This window comes from Eumetopias jubatus, unplaced genomic scaffold, assembly GCF_037043125.1.
Source record: "Eumetopias jubatus isolate StellerSeaLion01/CBP00866 unplaced genomic scaffold, mEumJub1_p1.0 scaffold_11, whole genome shotgun sequence".
Classification (NCBI taxonomy): domain Eukaryota; kingdom Metazoa; phylum Chordata; class Mammalia; order Carnivora; family Otariidae; genus Eumetopias; species Eumetopias jubatus.
The window spans coordinates 25,256,331-25,278,625 of NW_028274817.1; the positions used below are offsets into that span (position 1 = coordinate 25,256,331).

Genomic DNA, 22,295 nt, shown 5'->3' on the forward strand with positions numbered 1-22,295 from the left:
GCTTCTCCCTTTCCCTCTCCCTCTGCCTGCAGCAGCCCTGATTTGCTCTCTCCGTCAAATAAATAAATAAAATCTTTCTTAAAAAAAAAAAAGAAAGAAATGGAGCCTAAAGATGTGACTAAATTGCTGAAATCTCATAATAAACTCTTAACAGATGAGGAACTACTTCTTATGGGTGATCAAAGAAAGTGATTCCTGAGGTGGAATCTACTCCAGGTGAAGATGCTGTGAAGACTGATGAAATGACAACAAAGGATTTAGAATATTACATCAACTTAGATGATAAAATAGCAGCAGGGTTAGAGAAGATTGACTTCAATTTTGAAAGAAGTTCTACTGTGGGTAAAATGCTATCAAACAGTATCACATACTACAAAGAAACCATTTGTGAAAAGAAATCTATCAATGTGGCAAACTTCACTGTTGTCTTATTCTAAGAAATTGCCATTGCCACCCAAACCTTCAGGAAACCACCTCGATCAGTCAGCAGCCATCCACACTGAGGCAAGATCCTCTACCAGCAAAAAGATTACAACTCACTGTAAGCTCAGATAATGGTTAGAATTCTTTTAGCAATAAAGCATTTTTTAATTAAGGTATATACAGTTTAGACATAATGCTGCTGCACATTTAACAGACTACAGTAATAGTGTAAACATAACTTTTATAGGCACTGGGATACCAAAAAACTTCATCTGACTTGCTTTATTGTGGTATTTGCTTTACTGCAGTGGTCTAGAACCCAACCCACAAATATCCCTGAGGTATGCCTATATAAAGAACTCTTGCAATTCAATAATTTTTAAAAGCCAAATAATCTAATTAAAAATATAGACAAAGATTCTGAATATAGCTCTATATAGAAGACATACAAACGGCCATTATCTCATCAAAAGATACTCAATGTAACTGGCCACCAAGGAAATAGAAATCAAAAGATACCACTCAAGACAACTGGCTGGCTCAGTCGCTTAAGCATCTACATTCAGCTCAGGTCATGGTCCTGTGATCCTGGGATTGAGCCCCACACTGGGCACCCTGCTCAGTGGGGAGCCTGCTCCCCCTGCTTGCGCTCTCTCCCTCTCTCTCAAGTAAATAAATAAAATCTTTAAAAAAAAAAAAAGATTAAACAGTTACCATATGATCCTGCAACTCAACTCCTAGGTATGTAATACCCAGGAGAAATGCTAAAAAAAAAAACTTGTACGAGAATACTTATAACAGCATTATTCACAATAGCCAAAAAGTAGAAACAAACCAAATGTGCATCAAAACATGAATGAATAAACAAAATGGAGTATTATTTGGCAATAAAAAAGAATGAGATTATAAAACATACCACAATATGGATAAGCCTTGAAAACATCATGCTAAGTCAGAGAAACCACTCAAAAAGGACCATTTTTGAATAAATCATATATACGAAATGTCCAGAATAGGCAAATTTATAAAAAGTACATTAGTGGTAGCCTAGACGTGGGACAGGTGAAGAGAAAGTGACTGCTAACAGGCACAAAATTTCCTTCTGGAGTATTGAAAAATATTTTAAAATTACACTGTGGTAATGGCTACACAACTCTATGAATATACTAAACACCACTGAATTTACAGTTTAAAGGGTGAATTCTGTGGTATATGAAGTATGTTTCAACATAGTAGTTTTTTTAAATAGGACAAAGGTAAAAAAATTTTTTAAAAAAGCAGGACGTTATTCTTTGGGGGATAGAAGAAGAAACCAAACAGCAGATGAAAACTATTTTTAAATAAATCAAGTTTTAAAACTTAGGATGACAGGGGCGCCTAGGTAGCTCAAGTTGGTTGAGCATCCCACTCTTGATTTCAGTTCAGGTCATGATCTCCGGTCCTGAGATGGAGCCCAGAGTTGGGCTCCACACTCAGCGGGGAGTCTGCTTAAGATTCTTTTCCTCTGCCTCTCCCATTGTTGCACGCACATGCACTCTTTCTCTAATAAATAAATAAATAAATCCTTGTTAAGTAAGTGTCAGGAAGGAAAAATGTTTAACATACATACAAATAAATACAAAACCTGGGTATAAACTAAATGAAATATATGCAATTTGATGTACAGAAAAGGTAGTGTCATTACAAATTAAAGAAAATAAAAAGGATATACTACCTAAGAATTACCTGGCTCAAAGAGATTGAATAGAGATCTTCTAAAATTTTACCTAATTTCTAGATTTCAGTCCTTTTCTATATTTTACAACAGCTTATGTATGTAAACTTAAATCAATTTATAAAAGAAACATGTTTAAGATTATTCCCAAATATGATATAGGTAATAAATATCAGTTTTAAAACATGGCCCAAAATGTTTGACATTGCTCTTCAGTAAGAAGTGGGGTCTATTCCCTTATCTAGGACTGAAGGCAGTAAAATGATGCTTCCAAGATTAACTCATTGAACACCATTCAACTTCTGCACTGGGTTCTTGGAGCACTAGAGAACTAGACACTCCTGCTCAGGACACTCTCCAAACCCAGAAGCCATACTATAAGAAATCCAAGCCACATGAAAGAACCATTTGTAGGTACTCCAGGTAACAGTTCCAGCTGTGCCCAGCCTTCAAGTCACTCCAGACTAGGCACCAAACATGAATAAAGAAGCCTCCACGGAAGTATAGTCCTTCACTGTTTATGTAACCTCTGAGCATTAAAGCTGTCTCAGGTAAGGCTCCAACCATGATAAATGGGAGCACAGACAATTTTATCCCTATTTAGTTCTGTATGAATTCTAGACCAAGAGAATCATTAAGCCTAGTAAAATGACTGTTCCTTTACATCACTAACCTTGGAGTGATTTGTTATACAGCAACAGATACCTGGAAGAAGGGCTATTTCATCAATAAAGATACAAAAATATTTAATGAAATCTTACCAAAAAAGATCACATCACATTAAAAACTTATTCAGAAAGATCAAATAGAATTTGTACTAGGAATACAAGGCTGCTATAATAAAAATAATACAAGCTAACACGTTAAAATATTTTAAAACTTTCATCATCAAATAGTAAGCTAAGAATTTATCCAATAAAATTGAACATATATTATCTAATAAAACTAGGGGCATATACACATATGATCCCTCCTTTATTTTTCTTTTAAAGACTGATTTTTTTAAAGATTTTATTTATTTATTTGTCAGAGAGGGAGAGAGCACAAGCAGGGGGAGTGGCAGGGAGAGGAAGCAGCAGACTCCCCGCTGAGCAGGGAGCCTCATGCAAGACTCGATCCCAGGACCCTGGAATCATGACCTGAGCCAAAGGCAGACGCTTAACCAACTGAGCCACCCAGGTGTCCCAGATCCCTCCTTTCTTAATATATAATAACTATTTTAAAACCAACAGCCAGTCTTAATACTTATTCTCACCTATAAATTACTGAAATAGGTACATCCTGGGATACAAAAAAATGAATAATACACAGTCCCTGATCAAGAAATTAGTGATCTAGAAGCAAATTCAGACATATGCATACCAATAATACAATATATTAAGTGCTATAATGGAAAGAGAAGAGTAAGAAATATATTCAAGGGGAGAAAGAGACAGAGCCCAAGAATGCTTCTCAAAAGAGTGACATGTGATTTAAGTCAATCTTATGTGACATGGAAAGAAGGAAAAAAGACTATTCCAGGCAAAGGGAAAAACAAAAAGAAAGGTGGGGGGGTGGAGGGTGGGGCTGAGGCAGAGTACATACTGTGGCGGGAAATAGGAAGCACACCATAAAAAAAAATCTGGGCTGGAACTTTTAGATAACGAAGAACTGTTGGAAGCTCGTAAACAGGAGACTTCCTTGATCAAATTTCTTATTACACAAGATAACACAGGTGGGAGTACACAAAACAAATTGGAGGTAAAGAGTCCATTCAGGGAAATCAATGGAGAGATACGGTGGACATTCCACTTTTAAGGGTGAAAGCACATTTAGAAACAGAAAAACAAATAACATAGAGGTATGATCTTAATATATGACAAACCATAATCAAAATAAAAATAAGGAAAATGTTCATTCTTTATTAAACACTGAGATACCATTAACAAAGAAATTAAATATAAAGCTAAACCCTCACATTTTCTATTAAAAATTTTTGATGAGCCAAAAAGTTAAACAAAAACCCTATAGACTAGACGAAAATAGAACAGCCTAATTAGCTGTGGATATAAGTTGAGATTTCTGATGTTAACAAAAATGAAAGATATCAAAAAAGATTAATGCATTTAACAGCTTAGAATATTATAGAGAAAAAGTATAATATAAAAATAAAAAGGAAAGTAATGAAATGCTATATGTAACAAAACTGAGAGAATTTATTCCTTTGATAAAGTTAACCCAAAATGGGAACCAGAGAACCAGAGAGAAGGGGATAACTTGTTAAATTAGGGAATGACTAAATAAACCATAGCACCATAATATATGACATTATTTTTAAAAATGTATCAAATGTATATATGAAATAATAATTTAAAACATTAAAGAAATAAAATCCACACCCTCATCACAACTATATAAAAAGCAAACCATGTATGAATAAATGAAAGTAAATTCAAATTTTAAAAGTCATGTTCCTCTGTACAACTGGTAATAGCTCAAAACAACTAACAATTTTTATTTTACATGTAAAAATGCGGTTTTATCAGTCCCAACTGATACTTAAAATTTATTTACAAAGCCATACATATTCAGATAAGTCCATATTTACAAATAAGATCTGCATTTGTTACTCTTAAATAACAGAAAACTTAAAAGGCTAGTTCTCCATAAACCACCCATGTGCACCCTTTTTGATTAAAATTAATTCTGATAACTATTCCCCATAGCTTTTATAAATTAAAAAATAACTTTATTAAGCATGCATATTCTTTTGAGTATAGTGTTTATTCAGTTTTTTTTAAAACCGTATGGGTTTAGCCTCCACGGTAAAGCCTAAATGCTTTTATTGTCATAAAATTTTGCAGAAGAAATAAAATTAGGATGATGTGACATGGGTATGACTCTCACTTTTCACTCTTCTGCTAAGAAACAGCACAAGTAATAAACTTTGTAATAGACAACAGTGATCAACATAATTCAATTCACTAAAGTGGATAATGATTATATTAGGTCACTCAACCAAGAATTCTATATGGGCAAAGGACTTCATATTTTAATGGCAGCCATATAAATTCAGGGGAAATTGAAACCTCATAGTTTACATCAGCATATTTTTTGAGCAAATAACTTTTTATTATATGCCATTAAAAGAAAATAATGCAGTAGAAAATGACTCAAGACACAGCTTAAAGGTCTTATGTCTGAATAGACAGATCCCTAGTTTTCTGATGACTTTGTTGCTTTTTTTCTAATAAGCAGTGTTAGATTTTTTTTAAATGCAATTAGAAAACTCAGGGATTTTATATAACTCACTAAAGTTTAAAATGTACAAATAAACTGGGAATAACACAATAAACATTACCTGCATAGCACTCTTGCCCATTTTAACAACTTCAAACAACATCATGTTTTCCACTCCATTCTGTTGGTGATGACCATTCATTCGGTTTGGACCAGAAGGAGGTTTTCCTCCACCATTTCCACCTTTGCCCTTTTCTCCTGGGCCCTTTTTGCCTTTTTTACAAGTCTGCATAAAAATACAAGTTAATTAAGTTATATCATTATCCTTGAAAATTCAAAATAAAGCTACAGCAGAAGCAGTTAAAAGGGTACATAATTATAACATGCCTAAACCTGACCTAAAGAGGCATGCCATACACATGTCATGATAAAATGGTATGGTTGAGACAGCTTCTCTGTGGCATCAATTTTTTCATTTGTAGTACCAGACACCTCACGTGACACTGTAGTAAGGAGCACAGCCTCTGCAGACTGACAGACTGCATGGGTCCAGATTTTTATTAGCTGAGTGATGCTGGGCAAGTGACTTAACCATACTATGCTTCAGAGTTTCTAATTTGTAAAGTGAGGATAAAACTGTGCCTACTTCATAGGGTTGCTGCTTTAAGGTGCAGACTGCAGTGGGCAGCAAGAATAACAGAACACTTTTATCAAATAAGTAACTCGTACTTAGTTCAAATTTTTTAATTTTATCTGTTAGTCTTATAAATTATTGCAGTGCAATGACAAAGGAATTCTAAAAAGTATGAATAGGTGTATCAACCTCATCCTTATTCCGAATAAATGAAGAATTCAAATGTAAAAAATCATGTTCCTCTGTACAACTAGTGATAACATTTATTATGAAAATTCATTTAATGAACACTATGGAAATGAAGCCCCTTTATAAGGAAGTTGTCAATACTGGGGAGTGGGGACTTCATAAATCAGTGAAAAGGTTGCCTACATGCTTCAGTTATAAAATACTTCCCACAGCCTTTTAACTTGTTATAGAAAAGCAAGTCATTCCCTAACTCAAGAGTCCTCATTTCTAAAATGTCAGAGTTGTATTAAATCTTTACAGATTAGAATAGATGATTTCTAGGTCTCTTTTCAACCTACACATTTCTATGATCTAGAGCAAGGATCGGCAAACTTTCTGTAAAACACCCCAGACAGTAAATATTTCAGGCTTTGCGGGCCACCACATTCCACTTCTGTCATATATTCTTTGCTTATTTTTACAACGCTTTAAAAATATAAAAACCATTCTTAGCTCATGGACAGTATAAAAACAGGCCATAGTTTGCAGACCCCTGGTCTACCGCCAGGTCTACAAACGTATTTCTACTGACAGCCTGTATGTTTCTATACTTTGTTCGACAGACAGTCCTTCCTCCTTCCTCAAGAGTCCAAACCACCCTACTCTTTTAACAACTACTTCAAACTCCTTCCTAACAACTGAAATATATTACTTGTTAATTTACATTATTTTGTTAATTAGATTCAGTCTTTGTGAACCTGTCATTAATTCCTAATTGTAGAATAAAAGGTTATTGTCCCCAGTAAAAGGAATTTCAGAGATAAGGGTGAAAGAAAAGATCAACTACAGAGAGTACACTAGGATAGTATAAAATGTTAATGTTAATTCAATGGAATTATATTTTGCAATTTATCTATCATATGCTTCAATATTCCCTGTTGGTATGGAAAACTAATTAGTACAATTAAAACGGCTCAATGCATATCCTATGCTAGGAAAAAAAAACAACGTGCAAGGAATAATACAGGAAGTACAAGAAGTAAACACGCTAACCTGGGCATAATCTTGTAGATTAAAAACATCTCTAAAGAAAGACTATGGGGGGAGGGCGCCTGGGTGTCTCAGTTGGTTAAGCCTCTGCCTTCAGCTCAGGTCATGATCCCAGAGTCCTGGGATGGAGCCCCACATCAGGCTTCCTGCTCAGCGGGGAATCTGCTTCTTCCACTTCCTCTGCCCCTAACCCTGCTTCTGCTCTCACCACCTTTTAACAGATGTGGGCTCAAATCCTTTAACCACTGAACTTCTCTGGACCAGTTTCCTATCTATAAAATCAGTAAGTTTTCTAATTCACAGAGTGGTTCAAATATTAAATTACAGAACATATTTTTAGCACAGTGCTTGGAACATACACAGTATAGTGTCAAAGTGTAGTTACTATTATTATTATAATAAATCATTAATCTGAGCCCTAATACCTCATTCATAGCAGTGACTATACAAAGTTAAAGTGTGGCACAAAAACTTTGGGGAGTCCCCTATTCAGATGTCTTGTCCCAACCTGTAGATTAAATCCAAGTCAAAAGTGTATTTTCAGTTTTGCAAGATGGTTGCAGAACAAAAAAAATTGGTTTTCAAATGAATAACCATATACTACCCACTAGAATTTGGCTGTCTTTGGACAGTCATGAGTTAACATTTTATTCATTCATTTTTTCTGTCTCAAAATTTCTACATTTTAAGAGACTAAAAAAGGATATGAAATTATGAAACATGGATTATATGAACTCTAAAAATATATGCCAAGGATTAAATAAATTATATTCCATACATAAAATGGGATGCTCTGACACCATTAGAAATGACAGGAAAAATTCACTGATAGGAAAGCTGCTTACAACATACTATTAAGTTTTAAAAGCAAATTAAACAGTTTGCATAGCATGAATCCATTTAAGTAAAATTCTATGTGCATGTAAACACGACAGGTATATGTACAAAAGAATGCTCATCAAAATGTTTAAAGAATATCTTGGGGCGCCTGGGTGGCTCAGTTGGTTAAGCGACTGCCTTCGGCTCAGGTCATGATCCTGGAGTCCTGGGATAGAGTCCCGCATCGGGCTCCCTGCTCGGCGGGGAATCCGCTTCTCCCTCTGACCCTCCCCCCTCTCATGCTCTCTCTCTCTCTCATTCTCTCTCTCAAATAAATAAATAAAATCTTTAAAAAAAAAAAAGAATATCTTACCTCTGTGTGATAGGTTTATAGGGAAATCTACTTTGTTCACTGTACATTTCTGTATTATAGACTTTTTCTTTTTTTTTAAGAATTTATTTATTTGTCAGAGAGAGAGAGCGCACAAAAAGGGGGAATGGGAGAGGGAGAAGCAGGCTCCCCGCTGAGCAAGGAGCCCGATGGAGGGCTTGATCCCAGGACCCTGGGATCATGACCTGAGCCGAAGGCAGATGCTTAACTGACTGCGCCACCCAGGCATCACTATTACAGACTTTTTAAAAGTAAATGTGTCAGGGTGCCTGGGTGGCACAGTCAGTTAAGCACCTGACTCTTGATTTCAGCTTAGGTCATGACCTCAGGGTCATGAGATCAAGCCCCGCATGGGGCTCCATGCTCAGCGTGGAGTCTGCTTGAGATTCTTTCTCTCCCTCTCTCTCTGCCCTTAGCCCTGCTCGTGCTCTCTAAATAAATAAAATCTTTAAAAAAATTTTTTACATAAGTGAATAGATAAAAAAATAAAAGTAAATGTGTTGTAAGAAAATATAAATCGAAAATTCATTTGGGAAGGAAAATGGTGAACAAAAACAAGTCATCTTTTGCACACTGTATTTACACACATGCACAGTCAAATGTACTTTCCAAAACATCAAAATAATTTAACAATTCACCAAATAATCCAGAGTCCTCAGGCTATGCATTCATATTCTAAATATGCATTCTACTGACTCAGAACCTCATTTTGTTAGGTTTTTTTTTTTTTTAAGTTTTATTTATTTAAGTAATCCCTACACCCAATGTGAGGCGTGAACTCATGACCTGGAGATCAGGAGTCGAGTGCTCTTCCAACTGAGCTGGCCAGGCGCCCCTCACTTTGTTAGTTTATATCCTTGACATTACTTATAATGAGTAAAACTCTTGTTAACTGTAACCTACTTGACTTAAACTGGTTATAGGTTACACTTTTAGGATGCTTTAGAATAAGAAATTTTATTTTTGTTTGCCTCACTTATGTTTGACTACTCATGCGTAAATAAAGCCAAAAGAATATCACATTGTGCTTAGCATACTGTGCTTTACAAAATAAACTATTAGAAACAAGTGTTGGTGAGGATGTGGAGAAAAGGAACCCTCACGCACTGTTAGTGGGAATGGAAACTGGTGCAGTCACTGTGGAAAACAGTAGAGAGGTTCCTCAAAACATTAAAAATAAACTACCCTATGATCCAGTAATCACACTACTGGGTATTTACCCAAAGAATACAAAACCGCTAATTTGAAAAGATATATGCACTCCTATGTTTACTGCAGCATTATTTACAATAGCCAAATTATGGAAGCAGTGCAAATGTCCATCAATAGATGAATGGATAAAGAAGATGTGGTGTCTATATATACAATGGAAAATTATTTAGCCATAAAAAAAAGAATGAAATCTTGCCATGTGCAAAAACATAGATGGAGCTCGAGAGTAAGTCAGAGAAAGACAAATACCATATGATTTCACTCATATGTGGAATTTAAGAAACAAAGAAAAAAAGAGCGAGACAAACCAAGAAACAGACTCTTAACTAAAGAGAACAAACTGATGGTTACCAGAGGGAGGTGGGTGGGGGGGATGGGTGAAATAGGTGATGGGGATTAAAGAGTATACTTATCATAACAAACACTGAGTAATGTATAGAATTGTTGAATCAATATATTGTACACCTAAAACTAATATTACACTGTATGTTAACTATACTGGAATTAAAATTAAGGACTTAATAAATTTTTTTTTAAAAGAGGGCTGTATTATTAATTTCAACTTTACAGTAGTAGAAAATAGATAATCAAAAGATATTTGACCTAGAAGCCGAAGAAACCATATGTATTCAGGCTTACCAAACCAATCGGGGGGGAAAAAAGCACTTTTAAAAGACAACAGCTGAGACATAACTAAAACAGCTATATTTTATATGTATGTATGCATATATATATATACAAATGACCTTAGGAACCAAAATAAAGTCATATATTCTGTACATACTTTTCCTTTGCCTTGTTTTTGGTTTTTTCCTTCAATGTCTTCAAAATCTGTGTCAGAAGAAAAATGTGTTTCTGACTCCCTGTGACGAAAGATAAGCAATTATTTAAAACTTGCCTTAGAAATATAGGTGGAGTTTCTAATTTTTGCCATATTTTCTAAAAGAAAGGCTTGGTTAACTCTTTACAAAACTCCTTATTAGCATTAGATATAATTAAGATGCTTCCCCAAAACATCATACCATAGCATATTACCAAACATAAAATTATATAACAAACTACAAAACAATAATCTAAAACAAAAAAAAAAAAACCTAAACATTTTTTATTTTCTTAATTTTTAACCGAGACATAAAAATGTATAATACCAGTGGCTCTCGAAATTTTAACCCTAGGAACTGTGGTGTTCTATTGTTAATGGCTGGTTTCATTTTCGGATTCAAGACCATGGAATTCAGAGAAGACTGCATTTTAACACTAGGAACTGGATGACCTTTAGGGAATTTTAGTAATATTAAGAATCCACTGACCACTCCTCTCTCACTCAAAAAAAAAATTTGTAATTCTAACTACACAAAACATGTACTTCTGAAAGGATATGTATAAAACATTTTTACAAACTAAACCATTTGAAATACAAGAGGGAAATGCTAATTGATCAAAATCCTTTATGAAGTCAAGAGATGGTACACTACAGTCAGGAGAACTGGTTCTAGTACTAAGAAACTGTGATCTTAGACAAGTGACAACCTCTCAATCTTTTCATCTATAAACAATGTATATGCAAGAAAGAATGAAATCTCTAAAGTCTCTTCAATCTCTTCCAATATGTAAATCTATAATTCTAAAAAGTTGTCCCTTATTTTGGAGTAGGTGGCGTGTTTTATATAACCTGGATTTTCTCACACATAAGGAAGAAGACTAATTTAAATACACATGTGTAATGCTTCCTATATATGCAAACATGGTCAATCTACCTAGATAGTGGTAACATACCCTCATTTAAATGCTGAAGGCAAGGCATACTTGAAATTTGGGTCATAATGGATTTTAGAATTGAGCCACACCCATAAAAGATAAAAGTTTTACCACTTCAAATATGTAATCCTGGTGCCAGTTTTGCTTAAAACAAATGGAATCAAAATGCAAAGCTATTCTTTCTAAAGCTAGTCTTCTCTAACTAGATTTCTTCTATTTCCATTTTTATTGCTAAAATAACCAGCTGTCCAGAGGCTATGAGGTAGAAATACTTTATATACCTATAGTAATAGTTAAGGTGCTAGCAAGGAAAAAGATTACTATTTATAGCACTTACCTACAATGTAATTTAAACAATGTATTGAAGATAGTGGCAATCCTATGTCCTATAATGTTGTGAGGAAAGGGCCTAAAAGTACCATTTCCCAAGAATTAATGCACCAAAACCTGAATGACTACTGTAATATTAACCCTGAAACTCATGCCTGTTACATCTTAAGAAGACTGTGGTCATCAATATTCTATACAGCCTTGCAAAAAAAAAGAAAGAAAGAAAGTTTTTAAGTATCTTGCTGTATATAAGTAATACTTCTTCCCAAGACATTTGTGGGACACCAGCTCTCTTAGATCCGTAACTGCTATTAAGCCTGCAAACAATCACTAGTCTTTGCAATATTCCAATGGCCACAGAGTAATCACAGGCTCAATTACACTCTTAATCCGCATCTCCAGGCTATCCCAACTAAAAGAATGAGCCACTAGAGGTTTGATTACTAACTGGAAAACCTTATGAAGAAAGCTAGAGTAATCAGGATAGGAGTCTAAAATAACCCCAACCAGAGAAGAAATGTTCTTGAAAGTCTTTCTCCAATGTTTTCCTCTGCTTTTAAGATCAAAAGAACACCACCACCTATACTTATCCCAGGTAAAATAACCTATGCTAGTATGTTTATGGAGCATACTAGGTTAACCTTTTAGTGGCTTGAAATTTCATGAGCCATCTATCATATAACTGACTCTTCCACGCCTTTCTCTTTACCCTGCCGTCCATCTCACATACCCAACCAAATACTGTCTAGTCTACCTCCACCACATCAATTCCCTCTTATCCATTATCCTATTTCAGGCCTTAATTACTTGAGATATTCTAATAATCAGTAGTCTAGTTTATAATACAAACATTCTTAATTGTCTCCAATCTTAATTAACATATTTAAGAAATTTCCTAATTTTATAATACTCCAACCAAAAATTATTTTTTCCTGACTATCCTGTATCCTCCAACAAAAACAAGAAATTTCCCTCAAGAATCTTCAAATAGAGTCCATATACACTGGGATTAAAATCACATTAAAAAGTATACTTTGAAATACTGGCAATATCCCAGTAGACCACCTTAGTCTCCACCGAAAATAATAAAATTATTTTAAAATGAAAATCTATAAAGCATCAAAAGTAGACACTGGCTACCATTATGTACAAAGGTATCTATCTGAAGTTTTCAAAACTTTTAGCAACCAAATTATTTTCAAATCAAGTGTTATAAAAATTCCAACAGCAAATACAGTAATGGTCTATGTGTGTACAGTTAAAGGGACCCAAAGGCAGTTTAAAGGTTTCTTTTTCACTGAGGAACCTCATGAAACTGCAGCTTAGTATGAAAACCACTATTAAATACAGTAGCTTAAATTCCTTCCTACATCAAATACTAAAGAGTAATCAGAATAAAAGTTGAAAAAGAGGTATAGGTAGCTTTTAAGACAAGAGTAAAGAAAATACCTATGTTGAAGTCACTTTATAGACCAATAAGCATGTAATTTGTTTTAAAAAAAATATATGGATAGCATGTCCAACCCTCCCAGATTTAAGCCTATTATCAGTGGATTTTATAAAAGAAATCTGATATTACACCCTAAATACTATGTGGTATATATTCCTTACCAATGAGGACACCTAACTTAAGAATTTCATGGCACTCCCTCAAAACAGTTGGTATTGTAAAACTAACTATGGATTCAAAGAACTGCACAGCAAAATAATAAATTGTACTGTATCTAAATTAAAAAATAAATTTAAAACATAGTACAAAAACACCATGGAATCACTGTTACAGAAACCAATGAGCACTGATATAAACTGTTTCAAAATATACATACTTTTATCTTATATATTAGATCTTCTGCAGAAATAATTTTAACTGAAGTTAATATATTTCCCATTTTGTGGAAAAGGATTTAAAAATTTTCATAATATACTTACTGTAGTAGATTAAAATCAGTTGGTATTTCTGGAGCTGCTATCATTTCTTTATCATCTTCTGGAACACCTCAATGTCAGAAATATATTCATAGATTTACGTGGGTAAAACAATGGTTTGCTTCTTTCTTCTAAGACAAACAATTCCTTTAAGGGAAGGGATGCCATATTTATTACCAACAAGTGAAAAATATTGGGAAGGATATCTATACTCAAAAACTAAATTTCCCAGTGGCGCCTGGGTGGCTCAGTCGTTAAGCGTCTGCCTTTGGCTCAGGTCATGGTCCCAGGGTCCTGGGATCGAGCCCCGCATCGGGCTCCCTGCTCTGCGGGGAGCCTGCTTCTCCCTCTCCCACTCCCCCTGCTTGTGTTCTCTCTCTCATTGTGTATCTCTCTCAGTCAAATAAATAAACAAAAATCTTTAAAAAAAAACCCTAAATTTCCCAGGGCCTGCTACTGTCCTTTAAGGATTTTTCCCCCTTGCATTTAACTGCCTTTTTTTTTTAACATTTATTTATTTATTTGAGAGAGAGAGAGTGCAAGTAGGGGGAGGGGCAGAGGGAAGGTGAGGAAACAGACTCCCCGTTAAGCAGGGAGCCCAATAAGGGGCTCGATCCCAGGACCCTGAGATCATGACCTGAGCAGAAATCAAGAGTGAGACGCAGTAAGACGCTTAACCGCATGAGCCAACCAGGCACCCTGAGTGCCTTTTTTAGATATGGATTTGTTATGAACTGCTACAGTCCCATAACAGTAACAACAGATACAAAGAAAAACCCTTGTATTATAATTATTTTCAAAATTTGTTATGATTCTCGCTCTTTGGTCTTAGCCACAGAAACAAGATGCTGAAGGGAAATAATCACTGGAAAGCATTGCCGTTAAGACACACACTGTGCCACCACTGTGGCTCTAAGGCCTACCACCTTCAGAAGTCAGCCTGTGGCAAATGTGGCTATCCTGCCAAGCCAAAGAGAAAGTACAAGTGAAGCACCGAGGCTAAAAGACGAAATACCACTGGGACTGGTCGAATGAGGCACCTAATTGTAAACCGCAGATTCAGGCATGGATTCCATGAAGAAAACAACACCTAAACTCAAGAGGACAGCTGTTGCAGCATCCAGCGCATCTTAAGGATTTCAACGATGAGTCACACAATAAATGTTCTGATTTTAATAAAAATAAAATAAAGTAAAAATTCATCTTAAAAAGACATATGCCCTTAAAAAACAAACAAAAAAAAAAGACATATGCCCTAACTAGGAACAGAATGTGACTCTTTCACTGGTCCTAAAATCCTCATGACAAGTTTAAACCATAATACAAGATGTCTGAAAATTCTACAGCTTTTTGCTGATGATGTACAGTACAGTTAAAAGGAGCTAGCTAGGGCGCCTGGGTGGCTCAGTTGGTTAAGCGACTGCCTCCGGCTCAGGTCATGATCCTGGAGTCCCAGGATCGAGTCCCGCATCGGGCTCCCTGCTCGGCAGGGAGTCTGCTTCTCCCTCTGACCCTCTTCCCTCTTGTGCTCTCTCTCTCTCATTCTCTCTTTCTCAAATAAATAAAATCTTAAAAAAAACTCAAAACACTGAATTTCCTAGCTCACTCTAATTAAGCTACCATGAACAACAAAATAATGAGGTAATAGCACAAACAATAATGAATAATCCACAAATCAAGAGTGGTCTATACCACCACTTTGAGGTTTTTTTTCTGAAGAGTACTGATACTATAAAATCTTTATTTAGATATGACTGTTGGAATGGTCTTCTCCTTGCACCAAATCATGGTCCCAGGATTGTTCTCCTCTAAAACCACTAACTATTAATCTGTTAATATTCGTATTGTAACTGAAGGTATTATCTAAGTAGCACACAAGAGTTCTGAAGCTTGACATCACATGTAGGATACACCCTAGACTCCTAAAAATCCCAACTTATTAAAAAAAAACATTTCTTAAAAAACAATTTTGTTTTTTATAAGGGAGCTGGAGAAGTATAGAGCTAATAAGTTCTAACCAACATGTCAGGCAATCTAGATGGTAAGTTGGAAATAAAGTGCTTGTTTTGTCTGCCTACCTGCAATGCCCTCTACCCACCCCTCAAGCATTTTATAAAACCAAACTTGCTGCAATCCTTAAATATAGAATTTTTTAAAAGTAGTTCATAACTATATTCTCCTAAGGGACATAAAGAATGCATCAGCTCTGAAAAGCAGAGAACACCAAATAAAATAAGTATGTGATACACTTTTCACCTTCTTCCAAATAGCGCAAATTTCTAGTGTACAAGTTCTGCCAGGTCAAATTATTTTGTTCAGCATATAGGGCATATTAACATTTATTTGGTAATTAGAAACCAAAGCAAACACAAAAGAAAAATGGAATTTATGAAGATGTGAGTCTCTCAGACGAGGTGTCTGTATTTTAAAAAGAAATATCATGACAAGGTCTAAGAGATGTAGAAAAAATAATTACACTGGCCAACTCCCTATCCCAGTTAAATACTTGTTTTAAGGAGTTTCTAAGTATTAAAAATCCATTCAACCAATTAAAAGTAACTACCACGTACCAAACACAGTGCTGGGCACTGGGGCATACAGTGGTGAACAGGAGAGATCCTTGCCCTTATCGAACTACTTATACCAATAAACATGAAAATGTGTTTCTACAAGAAGGCACTTACCTCTACTGCTACCTAATATTATTAAATATGAATACTAAACTGCTTGTATCTGAGTTTTTACTATTTTAATCATTGTCTAAATAACCAATTTGCCACCAAAACATTTCTTCACAGCTCAGAAGATAAATTGCTTTGTACGGTAAAGAAGGAGAAGCAATGGGTAAATTAGCATTGGGGTTTTTTTAAGAATGTAAACTTTATATGCAGGAAAGGCTATGAATTTTTTTCTTTTTAAATGTCTACAGCTATATATAAATACAATTTGGTTACCGCAAAGATTTACATTAAAAAACTTATAAACAAGGTCTTTAAATATACTTAATAACATTTGTCCTAAGTTGGAAAACCCAAAACTGTAATAATATGTAATGTTCAAATAAAAGTATGAGTTTAATGATCAAACTCACCACACCATTTCTGGCCTACTATAGGTTACTAATTTTTTAAAAAATATGCTCAAAGATCACAAGGTGGAGCTCTCACCTAGTGTCAAGGAAAAATTGAGATTTTTTTTTTTTATCACATGTACCAATTCTCTGCAACTACTATAGAAGAGTTAACATTCCAAAAGCTTTGAAAGATAAATCACAGAAATGAAATTTGCTTTAATTCTCAATCACTATGTTCCTTTTGAGAAAAAATATATCCAAAAACAATTAGCTTCTATTTCTCCTCACTGAAAACTAAGCAAACACATTTGTAGATAGGTTGAATATACTTTAACACCACTTCCTTAGGCTCAAGTGTACAGTATACTGCCATTAAAGGTTTGTTAAATACATTCATATATAATTACTGAATTAAAAATGGGTGATTATATATTTTTAATTCTATGTATTAAATTCAAGTAAATGCTCTCAGCAGCACTGCTTTTGATATAAACAGATCTAAAAGCTAAAACTTGATCACCATAACTTTTCCCAATTATCTATAATAAATGTTTATGGCCTGTTATTCAGTTTACCTTACGTGTTTAATTCAGTAACAAAAAAGCTTTCTTCTCTCACTTCCGAAAACATGCTGGACACCAATTATTATAACATATAAAGACAAACATATAAAAAATTATATAGTTATGCTTGCATCTTTAACTTCAAATGACTTGCTAATTCATTAAAATTATCCCCCGAAAAAGTAAAAATACACAAAAAATCTGTTTTTCTATGATAGTGTTTAAAAATCTTTAAGTAATTTTGATTTTTTGGTAAAAGAATTAACTGTTTCAAAGTTCTTTTAACTCAATCCCAAGTGGTCTCAAGATAAAAAATAAAAAGCTGCAAAACAGAGAGCCATCACTAACAAGGTCCCTCAGAACCCACATATTATTAAGGAGTGAGGGAAGCACTTAAAGTAGCTAGGTGTGTTACTTCCCTAAAAATGCAGAAACAGTCAGCTGCTAACAGCCAGCAAATTTAGCACATACAAGCATGCCAATCTATTATCTTAACACTCCTTAACACTCCTCCCAAAGGATTACATCCTTCTATCTATGAGAATCACATCCAAGAAATACATATAACCTGAAATGCCACCATCACTATAATACCAACACTTTAAAGTAGGAACTACCTAAATGTCCAGCCATATGTTAATTTATGGTACAAAACTGCAATCAATAGAAAACTCCTACAATGAAACTTTATGATGACTAGCAACATGGGTCAAGTTTGATGCATCAAAGCCCTATATTAGGATGCAATATTACAACAGAAAAGCAGCAGCAAAGGAAAACAGCATATCAGGGTGGTGACAATGTAGGTGGTTTTTACATTTTTAATTTACAATTTTACTGTTCATATGGAAAAAGTAAATTATGAGGGTGGAAATGTATTTTTTAATGTCCTCTTTTAAAACCTCAACTACCTGAGGAATTATAAAATATCTCTGCTGGTAAAACCTGATTTATTCATATTTCAGGTCCATAATCTCATAAAGTATCTACAAAAAAACTGAGTGTTATCATAAAATATCTTTTTTTAAAAAAGTAATCTCTACACCCAACATGGGACTCAAACTCATGACCCTGAGATCAAGAGTCACATGCTTTACCAACCGAACCACCCAGGAGCCCCTGAAAAACGATCTTTATCATGTTCATCTACTCAAGATTAGCAGGGAACAAAAACTTTATGAACTCCTGACAAGACCCATAGGCATGCTCCTTTTACTGGCCTATCTGCTTAGAAGACAACAGGAGGAAGTCTGTCATTTAGGTTGAGATCATGAAATGTTAAAAGGTAAACTTAGTTCCTACAGTAGTACATTTAATCAAAACAGGCAAGTTATTATCATTCCTTACATCAAATGATAGGTGGCAACTTTGAGTAAATAGTTAAGAAATGAAAAGCTCACCAAAAAATTGTTATATGTAAAAACATACATTCAAAAGAAGAAAATCTACTTCCCCTTTAATGATTACTAAGAACTTAAAAAAAGATTTCTCCTTGCTCAAAAAGGTATTTTTCCTCCCTATCTTTATCTCCCCAATTTCTGCTATAAGTCTTCTGAGGAGATGACAAGATGAAAAGAATGACAAATCAAGCAATGATCATGTATACCCTGACCAGGTAAAAAAAAATTTAACCAAAACATTTTTTAAGCCCCTGGAGGCTTCAACTCACGACCCTGAGATCAAGACCTGAGCCAAACAAGATGAAGGGTCAGATGCGCAACCGACTGAGTCACCCAGGCGCCCCTAACCAAAACATTTTTTGATAGCAAACTCATATCATAGCTACATACGTGTATCATTTGCAAATATATTTTCATTTCCATAAGCCTGGATGGAGTCCTTAAGAATTTCTAATGGTAGTTTGAGTACCATGTTGGGTGTAGGGATTACTTAAAAATAAAAATCTTAAAAGTAAATAAAAATAAGAGAGACTTGCAAAAAAAAAAAAAAGAATTTCTAATGGTAGCACCTGCTCTAGCACAGGAAAAGGTAGCCTGGAAATGGTACTGGAAGAAATCTGCATACTTAAGAGAATTAATTACCCTGTCTACATTTTCTAACTAACTGATAGGTCAAATATCTGCCCTTACAAACTTAAAAAATAATATACAGAAGGAAAGCAGGAGGCCAAAAGTAAAAAGACTTTCTCAAGTAACTAAATAGACAAATTGAACACAACTAACGCCATAACACTTCTGAAACAATTTCTACTTTCAGGAAGAAGGGAAGGAGCAAGCTGGGGCACAGATATGGCATCACTACACATTGCCAGAAACGAAAGCCAGACAGAACTGGAAACATCCACCTGTTCCCCTCCTATTTTTAAGTATGTGATAGTAGGTGCTCAGCAATCTTCCTCGTTTCCTTGTCTACCCACATTCCCCCAATACTTTCCAAATAGGACTCCAGTCCTAAACACAATTAGAATCACCTGGCCCAACCTACATACTCAGCTTGCCTCAGATCTCGACCATCAGTTCTGATTTCTGTAGAAAATTTAGCATGCCACTCCTGAACTTGGCAACAAATGAGTACTACCAGTTGTGGATTGGGGTGGGGAGAAGAGGGAGATAAGAAAAAGGTTCTGCCTCATTCCTGCAGACCCACTACTCTTTCACCCTATACTCAGTTGTACCCTGTGCCTGAGTCATCCCAGGATCAATACTTTGCTTTGTTCTTGCTATAAATTTTCTACCAACCCCATCCCAGGAACTGGATTCCTGCCCCTAAACTCTAAAAACAGTCTCTCTGTGTCTCTCCAGTTGCACTAATCTGAATGCCACAACCTCCTCTCATCTGTCTACCATACTGGCACTGGCTGCTGCTAGACGCTGGACATCATATCATACCTGATATACTGGACATATATCAACTATCCAAGTCTGCTGCTTCCCCAGTGTGCCCTAACAAGCTGCAGTTGATTTTTATAAATAAATATCAAAACATATAAATACCAAGTAAATATCAAGCTAAGTATTAAAAGAGATAAAATATTTGTTTTATCATATACTATCACCTTAAAATCTTATCTCAGTCTGCCAAGGTCAATAGCATGAATAATTTTTAAAAATACTGTCAATGATCACTCTTCATCTCACTTATACCAGAATACCCGTATTCAGCTTTTTGCAGTTAATTTAAAAAATATATATGCCCCCACTGATGTAACTTTCTGTATGTTAAGACATCATGAATAAACAGTGATAATTACAACTGGGTGTAGCGACTATCAACATTTCAGAGGTGAGATCCAATTAGCTGGTATAAATGAATATCTAGATCTGAAAATCAAAAATACAACCATGAGCTAAATTCATGTGTGAACACTTGTAAATGGTATACAACATTAATATAAGCACAGTGCACTATTACCATCAAGCCCACTTCACACTGGGCACCGCTGGCTCACTGGCAGACTGCAAATATCTGCAATAGCAGATATCAAGACAGATTTCATAGCAAAGTAGATGAAAACATCTACTGGATTTTCAGCCTGGATTTCAAGGGAAATCCAAATTTTTATTTCACATATTCTCAGATTACATTAAAATTTCACATTTATTTATTCAAGGTGTACAAAAAGTTATCTAAATGAAATACTGAGTGTTTATTACTAATTCACAGGAAGATGGAGATACAATTGTAATTAAAATAACAACAATAAAACTAAGTTAATAACAATAAACAATAATAAAAGTGAAGTGTAAACAAGCTAAACCACTTTATGGAGGATAATGGGAAATTTTAATATAAAATTTAGAATTGTGGGGCGCCTGGATGGCTCAGTGTTTAAGCATCTGCCTTAGGCTCGGGTCATGATCCCAGCCTCCTGGGATGGAGCCCCATGTGAGCCCCATGTCCCATTCCAGTGGGGAGTCTGCTTCTCCCTCTGCCCCTGGCCCTGCTTGTGCTTTCTCACTCTCTCAAATAAAATCTTTAAAAAATTATTAAAATTTAAAATTGCAGTTACTACTAGTAAGCACAAAATTTTTGTCATTTTAGTATGACCACAAAACACAACATACATGCTACATATTTAATGTTTTTGTGCCTTCCATTTCTGTTAGATAACACCCTATTAAAATACCTAGCATTAGCATCCACTTGAAACAGACTGCTAAACTTTCTACTAACATGCACAGTATACAATTCATAGGCTTGAATTATATTCATATTGAAGTTTGGAAATCCAATATGCTTTCCCAATGAAGTTTATAAATCAGTATGGATACTTCCCATTTCTTATTTCAGATCTAAGAGGTTGGTTCTTCATTTGGTAATTCCACACAAAGACAATGACAGAAGTGTCTTATGTACTGTACTCTGTATTTATTTAAATTCTAACCTTTAGCTTTCCTAAAGATTAAAACATGTAAATGACTTTCCATTTTTACTTTTTTAAAGATTTTATTTATTTTATTTGTCAGAGAGAGAGAAGGAGAGAGCACAAGCAGGGGGAGTGGCAGGCAGAGGGAGAGGGAGAAGCAGGCTCCCCACCTAGCAAGGAACCCGATGTGGGAACTCAATCCCAGGACTCCTGGGATCATGACCTGAGCTGAAGGCAGATGCTTAATCGACCGAGCCACAGAGGCGTCCCATAAATGACTTTTTAAAAGTTAAATTTAAGCCAGATAGACACTACAAAAAACCTCAGACCAACATCCCTGATGAACACCAATACAGAAATCCTCCTAGCAAACCAAATTCAACAGCACATTATTAAGTATTATACACCATGACCAAGTGGGATTTATTTCCAGAATGCAAGGCTGGTGCAATGCACGAAAATCAAGCAATGCACCATATTAAGAGAATGAAGGACAAAAAATTTCATAATCGTCTCAATTGGTGCAGAAAAAGCATCTGATAAAATTCAACACCTTTCCATGATAAAAATACTCAACAAAGTAGGAATAGCAGGAAAGTACTTCAATATAACAAAGGCCACTTATGAAAAGCTCACAGCTAATAAGATACTGAATGGTAAAAGACTGAAACTTTCCCTTTTAAGATCA

At 35.1% G+C, this 22,295-nt stretch overlaps 1 protein-coding gene and 1 pseudogene across 4 annotated transcripts in view; one reads left to right on the plus strand and one right to left on the minus strand.

Annotated features, from left to right (window-relative positions):
- STAG2 (STAG2 cohesin complex component) overlaps positions 1–22,295 on the minus strand; it is a 129,512-nt gene that overhangs the window by 65,929 nt on the left and 41,288 nt on the right. For all 4 annotated transcript variants that reach the window (XM_028122696.2, XM_088028655.1, XM_028122697.2 and 1 more), the window contains exons 2-4: positions 13,648–13,791; positions 10,415–10,493; positions 5,478–5,642 (exon numbers count right to left, since the gene is read on the minus strand). In XM_028122696.2, coding sequence (XP_027978497.1) covers positions 5,478–5,642; positions 10,415–10,493; positions 13,648–13,691 — 288 coding nt within the window. In that variant the 5' untranslated portion in view covers positions 13,692–13,791. The remainder of the gene's footprint in view (positions 1–5,477; positions 5,643–10,414; positions 10,494–13,647; positions 13,792–22,295) is intronic.
- LOC148162981 (large ribosomal subunit protein eL37-like) lies at positions 14,490–14,778 on the plus strand (annotated as a pseudogene).